The 8,277-nt window shown below is 49.6% G+C and overlaps 1 protein-coding gene across 2 annotated transcripts; it reads right to left on the bottom strand.

Moving 5' to 3' along the window:
* Positions 1 to 1,319: 1,319 nt before the first annotated feature.
* On the bottom strand, positions 1,320 to 7,709 carry EOMES (eomesodermin). 2 transcript variants are annotated; one of them, XM_043967164.1, is made up of 6 exons: positions 6,494 to 7,709; positions 4,833 to 4,987; positions 3,738 to 3,859; positions 3,080 to 3,238; positions 2,917 to 2,978; positions 1,320 to 2,202 (listed from the first exon to the last, which is right to left on the bottom strand). In XM_043967164.1, the coding sequence occupies exons 1-6, from the start codon at positions 7,378 to 7,380 to the stop codon at positions 1,467 to 1,469; spliced, it is 2,121 nt and encodes a 706-aa protein (XP_043823099.1). In that variant the 5' UTR covers positions 7,381 to 7,709; the 3' UTR covers positions 1,320 to 1,466. The 2 variants fall into 2 exon arrangements, with proteins under 2 accessions (XP_043823099.1, XP_043823101.1); XM_043967166.1 differs by having other exon boundaries at positions 1,320 to 2,145.
* Positions 7,710 to 8,277: the final 568 nt, after the last annotated feature.

The following is an 8,277-nucleotide window of genomic DNA, read 5'->3' as shown; positions in this document are numbered from 1 at the left end:
CCCCTTCCGGCCTCATGTGAGGGAGAGGAAATCATGCCCAATCCTGAGGTCTACAGAAAAACAAAAGCTTGAACAAAAGAAACAGAGGACGCTGTCCAGTCTGACCCACATAGTCCGGGAGAACTACCTTGGCCCATCTTTGAGAAAAACTAGAATGAGGACCACCTGCTCCCAAAGAACCCCAAGAGCTCCAGACAGATCCTCACTTCTGAAAAAATATTTTATGCATACATACCGAAGAAAGAGTCTGGTCCATTCCCCCTAATGCACCACATTTATTAAAAATGACCATGACTGTACATACAAAACCCCAGATCTCTAAAAAGCCTTCATGAGCTGGTGCACTGGCTTTGAAACTGATAGCATCACCAAGAAGGGGGAAAAAGGTGAAATGGAAGTTTTGTTTGTTGTTATTTTTAAACACGTTTTCAAGTTAGTAAAGGGAGCTGAAAAATACATTCTTTCCTACCTACAAAGTAACCGGGTTGATTATTTTCCCAAGTACTGAAAAGGGGTGGGGGCATTGAACCCCACTCTCCTCCAAATCAGGCCTCTTGCCTCCAGTATTCTGAAAATCTTTGACAAGGCCAAAGCACCAACTTTACACGATGTTAGCGGGACTGCTATGTAGACTATTTGTACAAGATATTCCACAGTATTCTACAGTGTACCTAGACACACACAACTGTACACTTTTCATTCTCTATTTTTGGTGACCTCTTCTCCTCCCTCAGGGCTCTTTGAATGCCAACCATAGAACAGGTTTAGCTTTTCCAAAGTGTGGCAGTCATCTGCTGAGGCAAACCAGGCTAGCCTTGGAGGCCTGAGAGCAAGAGAGGAAAGGCCTAGGTTCAACTTGCACCTATAGAGAAGGCCTGCTCCTCTCTCAGGCATTGGATCTCATCGTCCTCAGGAAAAGCATATGAACAGTTCTGCTGTGCCAAAGACCTCAGTTGAGTCATGAGGTCCACCTCTGCTCCTCCAGAATTAGAAAGCCTTTGCCACACTCTCTGCTCTGATTTGCTTAGAGATTTTGAAAGAGAAATGAGGGCTGGCTGCAAGTTGGTTCCCAGCACTTGAGCCCCACATCCTACCCTCAGAGGCCCCTAGTCCACCTCACTGAAGGTTTAGTGTCTCCAATAAATATGCCATGTGGCTAAAACCAGAACCTTGAGTATCCTTGAGAATTAAAATGTAAAATTTGTATAAGCCATTAGTTGATCACACTTTAAAAAATAAGATACTAGGTTGGTTCCCATTACCTGCAGCAATCAAAAAGCTTTGGCACCTTCTATAAAGAATTGCACCACACAGTATGCTTCAAGGTGGGAGGCAAAAGTCTTTTTGGCAACCTAGGCAAAAACAAAACAAAACAAAAAACAAACAAACAGAAAAACCCAACCACACACACCAAGTCCACCTTAAAAAAAAAAAACTGGTCAGTTTTACAGGAGTAATGTAATGCTTTACGGACTTGTATAGAAAGCATAGTAGCCCATGCCTTTTGAAGTGTCTTTGCTATAGTCTTCTGCATTTATGTCCTCACACTTTATCGATGGGGAATTTTCATTGCTGGAGGTACTGGGAGAGAGCCGCCTTCTCTTGCAAGCACTAGTATACACCCCAGAATCATTTGAATCTAGAGACTTTATGGAAGGGGGGGTCTCTATCCAGGAAGAGCTAATTTCTTCTTTGACTTTCTCTTTGGAGAGCTGATCTTCAGAGAAACCAGGAGGGCTGGTTCTGGATGTCCATGGCAACCCAGTTGCCATCTTTCTCTGGTAAGAGCCTCGGCCTCCCCAGCCTGCCATTGCAGGGAAGGATGGGTCAGGGTAATAGCCCAGGGCGTGGGATGTCTGGAGGGGCAGGGATTTAATACTATAGGGCAGCAAGGTGCTGGAAGAGTACTCTGACTCATAGGAACTTAGATCCAGTTTGTTGCCTCCAGGTTGCTGCACAGGAGTCACGAGCCATCTCTGGGGAGGGTTGGAGACCTCTTCACTTTGCTGGGGGGAAAGGAGACCATTGGTCTGTGGAACGGTTCTCTCGCTGTTATAATATCTTGCTTGAGGTAAAGTGTTGACGAAAGGTTCCGGGAAGAAGGACTGAACTCCGTAGCGGCCTCCTGGTACAATCTGATGGGATCTAGGAGAATCCGTGGGAGATGGAGTTAACCTGTCATTTTCGGAAGCGGTGTACATGCTACAACATAAAGAGAAACACTTAAAAAAAACCCCAAACCCTACCATCACTCCTGACCACTTCCCAGAATTGAAAAAGTCTTTGGGGGGGGGGAGCGGGGCGGGAAGGGGAGGGGAGGGGAGGGTGCCTTTAAGGCTGCCAGCAAGGCCCTGGTGGTCAAATATCTGTTTTGTCTCATCATTTTTTCTTCTGCCAGAGCCTGGCATCTCTTTTCTCTGGGTAGTAGTAATGAAGCCATAACAATTCCCTTTATGCAGGTGCTAGAACAAGGTGACCTCGAATTACCACCCACCCCCTCTCTGGAGACTGTCCACATATTTTAAGCCAATTAATTGTTTTTTTAAGTATATCAATTTCCTAAAACATTTTCAGGCAAGCTTCTAAAGGAAACCAAGTAACAGCCAAGATAAGACACAGGAAAACAGAAGTCAACAAAATAAATTCCTTAAGATTTTTTGGATGAAGGTGGACCAATCATTCTCCTCTGAAGGTAGGCAGAGGGGTGCCAAGGAAGGGGCACCGGATGTGAAGTCAGAGAAACTGGTTTCAAATTCTGTGTCTGTTACTTATTCCCTGTGTGACCTTACCCAACTCATCTTACTTTTCTGGGGCCGTAAAATGAGGGGTTGGGGTGCTAGATTGGCCTCTGAGGGCCTTTCAAGCTTGAAATGTATGGTCCTATAACTGAGCAAAGATGAATAAAGTTACACTTACGAATCGTAGTTGTCCCTGAAACCTTTTGCAAATGGATTATGGTCGATCTTCAGCTGGGTGATCTACAGGAGGGAAAAAAAGGACCATTGAGCACCATTGGGGGGGGTGGGTTAATTTAGGATTCACTGCTAAAGAGGTTCTCCAGTCTTTGGGGCTGACTCACATCAGTGTTCTGGTAAGCCGTCACAGCAATGAACTGGGTCTCAGAGAAAGTAAATGTCTGAGTCTTAGAGGAATCATTAAGATCTTCCACACCATCTTCAGTAACTTCTACGATGTGAAGCCTGGGTTGGTACTTGTGGAGAGACTGCAGGACTATCATCTGAAAGTGGGAAAAAGAAAAATGACATCTAGAAAGGCATCTTAGAGATTTTTTAAAAAGGCAGTTGTTAAAGGGTATGAATGTGTGTTTTCAGGGGTCTTTCCCCCTAATACAACAGTCTTGAAATTCATTTTTTAAGGCCTGATGGTAATCACCAGGTTGTTATTGTGACACATTTCCCAGCAACATCAGGCACTGGTTTCAGAGATGGTATTAGTGACAAGATTCAGAGCTCTTCGGGAGTAGGGGAGGTTTCTACCTAATAGAAGACATTGTCTCCAATGCCCAATTACAATAGTTGGCTCTAGACAACAGCATCAACAATTCAGTAAGAAGATGTAAATTGGGTTTCTGGGGTTGGGGCAGGAAGTTCAGATGAAAAGAAATTCGAATCGATCCTAACTTAGGGTATACAGTAAAACAAGAGATTGAGATTCTTAGCACACAAAGTTTTTCCACTTATAAGGCCAGGCGTCCAAAGGACCCCAGGGCACATTACCTGGGTGTTGTTGTTATTAGCGCCTTTGTTATTGGTAAGTTTCAGTTTCCCAAAGGAGATTTCCTGCCTCATCCAGTGAGAGCCAGTGTTGGGAGACTCAGGATGAACATACATTTTGTTGCCTAAGAAAGAAGGAAGATAGAAGGATAAAAGTGAGGTATGACTCTAGTTTCCAGGATTCCTGGAGTTTCTGGGTGGGTCATTAAAGACTAGATATTAAAAAAAAATGTTTAGTACTCCTTAAAGGGCTTTATGCAAATTGGCACTCTTGATTATTCCATTCTAATTCTTCATTATGCCCAGAAATAGGGATTTTCTTTCCATGCTATGCTTTCTGAGCTCTGCTTTCCAACTCAGATACAAATAATAAAATCTAAATGCCAAATATCTGGGATATATTTGTGGATAGCTCATAGAAATCAGCTTTTGGGATTCATTTCTAAAAATACCTAACTTTTTTTTTTTTTTTTGCAGAGGGAGGGGGGAGAATGTCACACAAATAATCTGCCTTTATCCCTTGGAACTGAGATTGTTCCATTTGTAATAGTTGGGTATCAATCAGTACTTGCAAAGAGTATGTCTGGGCTCCTTCGACTTTTGTCCTATCAGATGAATTTAGCAATAGAAAACTTTAACAGAAAGATTGAATCCATTCAAAAATAGATTTTTGCTCTTTTCTATATATTGAAAGTATGAGAAAATAAAATTGGAATAGAAAGTCTCTTCTGCCTGTTTCTAACATAAACACACAACTTTGGATGGTCAGGCCTTGAGAGAAATCTTCGAAAAGGGATATACAATTAAACAGTCATGTTGGGGGAGAGAGTACTGGACTTGGAGTCAGAAGATCGGTCTGAATCTTGGCTCAGTGACTTGTCAGCTATGTGGCCTTGGGTCCATCATTTCCCCTCTCTTGGCCTCACTTTTTTCATCTGTAAAATGAGTGGGTTGAACTAGATGAGCTCTAGGGTCCCTTTCAGTACTAACATTTTGTGATTATATGAAAGGTACAACTATGTAAACATATACCCAGGACACTTCACTCTTTTGTGACCACCCTTACCCCAGCTTTACTTCCCCCACCAATTTATTCACCCTGCATGTTGTTGTCAGCCTTGCCACACGTCACCCATTTGCCTCCCTGAAAGCGCCAGTGGTTGGGGTCAGCCAACACCACCTCCACGAACACGTTGTAGTGGGCTGTGGGGTTGAGTCCGTTAATGTTGAAGCTGAGGAAAGGAAACATCCTCCTGTATGGAAAGAAGAAAGAGGGGCTCTGAGCAGAGTGTTCCTGCCAAGCCAGAGACCACAAGGGCGCAGGGAAATTCACTCCCGAAGTCTAGCCTTCCCTTTCCCAGGAGACAATCCAGTTTTATTCCTATCAAGTTTGGCCCCTGGGACATGCGATAGATAACAATGTGTGTGGGGGCAGGCCGGAAGGGAGAGGGCGGGATAATATAGGGAACCCATATTCGGGGAAGGGTTTATTTATACGGAGGCAGGAAAGAAGAAAAACAAAGAAAGCAAGGAAAGAAGAAAATAAACGATAAAGGAAAGAAAGGAAGGGAGGGAGGGAGGAAGGAAGGAAGAAAGAAAGAAAGAAAGAAAGAAAGGGAGGGAGGAAGGAAGAAAAAAGAACGAAAGAACGAACGAAAGAAAGAACGAAAGAACAAAAGAAAGAACGAAATAACGAACGAAAGAAAGGAAGAAAGAAAGAGAGAGAGAGAAAGAAAGAGAAGCCCTGTGCAGTAAATAGAGCACTGGAGTTGTGTATCAATCTGGGTATCAACCCGCCACACAGACTTATCAGCTGTGGGTGATAATAGGCAAATCATCTTTCTGAACCTCACTTTCCTCATCTGTAAAATGGGACTAATGATACTACTTATCTCACTGGTTTGGTGCGACAAAGCGCTTTTGTAAACGTTACAGAAGTACCGGAGTGTAAGTTATTCGCTATTAGACTGAGGCAGAACTTTTGTTTCCTTAATCGACTAGCTTCTTCACCTTTAGCAATCAAAATCTGGGAGATTTCTTCGAGGACTATCTAAGGCCCTGTTCCAAGATATCATTCAGGGAAAAGCCTAGGGTCCCCTTTGACCAATTCAGTCTCTAAGCTCTCTGGCATCTCAAAGGCTGGAGAGGCTAGCGGGCCATCCCGGTTGGGACAGGGACGCCGTGACTCTGGGGTTTTTCTGGGGGCTGCTGGGGTCACAACGACTCAGGGTGCGACTACTCGAAAGGGCCTTCGACATAATGGGCCCCACGGCCAGACGACTTCAAAAAGCCTATGGAGCTGTACAGAGTCCCCAAACTCCTTCACCACGCAGCCAAGCGGGGAAACAAGCCCCAAACCGTCGTGTCCTTCGGTTCCCAGCTATGGAAGGGGGACTACCCATAGGGAAGGGGGTGCGTATCAGAGTTCTTGGCCCTCCTTCATCCCTGGTTCCTCGAAAACACCCACCCTAGGCACGGCGCGAATTTCCGGGGACAAGGGATGAACTCGAGTTTTCCTTTTGCCCAGCCACCTGCCGCGAGCGTTGGGTCTATGGCTGGAGTGGACGCCCACCCAGTCCCAATCACACTGGGGAAGGGAGTCAGGGAAGAGGATGGAGTTGGGAAGGTGCAGGACCCCAGCACACTACGGCTGGAAGGTTTTCACTCTTCCCGTTGCTGATGCCCATGGGACCCAACCAGTACTAAAATGCGCGGTGCGCCCTCCCCGGAGACACTCCCTGAGGACCCTGGGCACTCACCTGCCCTGCTTGGTGATGATCATCTCCGTCTGGTGCCGGTGAAACTTGAGCCAGAGGGGCCGGTTGCAGAGGTAGACCTGGGCGCGCAGGCCAGTGGCCGGCACCCCGAGGCCGCCGAGGCCGCCGCAGGAGCCCGAGGCTGCGGCTGCCCCCGGGTAGGGGCCGTAGAGCGCGCCGGGGCCACCCTGGCCGTACTGATAGCCGCCCGGCCCGCCGCCAGGCCCGCCGCCGCCGGCGGGGCCGCCGGGGCCGAACTGCGCCCTCCCCGGGGAGCACACGGCGGCCGAGAAGCCTCCGGGGGGCAGCATGGAGCCGTAGGGGTAGCGGGCGCCGTTGGGCGCCGGGTACACGGAGCCGTGCTGGGCCGCCGCCGCTGCCGCGGCCGCGGGGTAGGGGAAGAGAGAGCAGGGCGCGGCCAGCTCCGCGCCCTGGGGCGGCCCCGGCGACTGCAGGTAGTAGCGATCCGGACTCAGGCTGTCCATGGGGTAGCGCGCAGCGGCCGCGGCTGCCGCAGCAGCAGCCGCCGCCGCCGCCGCCGCCGCGGCCGAGGGCAGCTCCTCGTCCCCGCACGGAGAGCCCTTGCGGCCGTCCGGGGCGCCCGGCTTGGCCACGGCGGCGGCGCTGGAGAAGGTGTCCGCGGCGTCGGCGTCGCTCAGCATGCCCGGAGGGGCGGCCCCGCCGCTGGACGAGCCGGGCTCCCGAGCAGCTTCGCACGCGAGGCCGGCCCGGAACTTTTTTTGCCCTTTGTCCACGTCCAGCCTCTGCGCGGGGGAGCCAGCGCCGTGGTGGGGCCCGCCGCTGCCGCTCGCGCTCCCGCTCTCCAGAGGGTAGAAGTGAGCGCTGGGCAAGTGAACTGCGCTCGCTAGGAGCGGTTCTCCCAACTGCATTCTCTGCCCAGGAGCTGAAGGCGACCCGACACTTGGGCTTCTCCCTTAGCCTCGGAGAGCCTGCCAGAGACAGGAGGGAAGGCAGCGCCCTCTTCCGAGAAGACTAGCAGCTCCCCCTTCCTTCCTCTTTCCCCTCAGACCCACTAGTCCCTTGCCGCCGGGCACCGGCGAGCACCCGCACGCAGTGTTCGGCTGGCTACCGCTCCTTTCCCTTAGACTATAATCGAAGGCAGCGAGTGGAAACTAAAGGACAAACGCAAGCCCTTTCCCTCCTCGGTCCTAAAGGAGGCTGGACAAGGGCAGCGGCAACCTCGATTTCCCGAGGAAGCGTCCAGTTTGCTACCCCACCTCCCCACCGCCCCACCTCCCCTCCCCTCACTACTATCTTCTAGCGAAAGTTGGCTTGAGAGCCAACTAGAAGCAAGCCGGCTGGCCGCCACCACCAACTTTATATAGGCGAGGCTGGGGAGGGGCTTCGCTTCCTGGCATCTCTCCCCCCCGCCCCCTCTCCCTGATAAAGACTGGCCTTATTGGCTGCTTTAATCTGACACTAATTTAATTAGACGTTTACTAATTGGAACAAGTCACCTGTGACTTTCTTTTTCTTTTCTTCCATCTCTTGGAAACCAGCTCCTGTGGCGCGTATCAGCCCGGAGTTTTCTTGTTCGTTTAGGTTCGCTTAGAGCATAATGGGGCACAAAAGGAGGGAAAGGATGAGGTTCAAAGGATCGAGCAAGCGAGCGAGGTTCAGGACAAGCGCGCGCGCCCAGGGGTGGGAGGTTCCTTTCTAAGGGACTGCTCCCGTATTGAGGATCCTTTGGAGCGCCCCTGGTATAGATTCAAAGGAGTGTGGAGACGTCCTGACCTCCTAGGGTGTTTGTTAACATTAAAGAGAGA

Source organism: Dromiciops gliroides, chromosome 5, assembly GCF_019393635.1.
Source record: "Dromiciops gliroides isolate mDroGli1 chromosome 5, mDroGli1.pri, whole genome shotgun sequence".
NCBI classification, from domain to species: Eukaryota; Metazoa; Chordata; class Mammalia; order Microbiotheria; family Microbiotheriidae; genus Dromiciops; species Dromiciops gliroides.
This window is presented reverse-complemented; position numbering and strand designations above follow the sequence as displayed.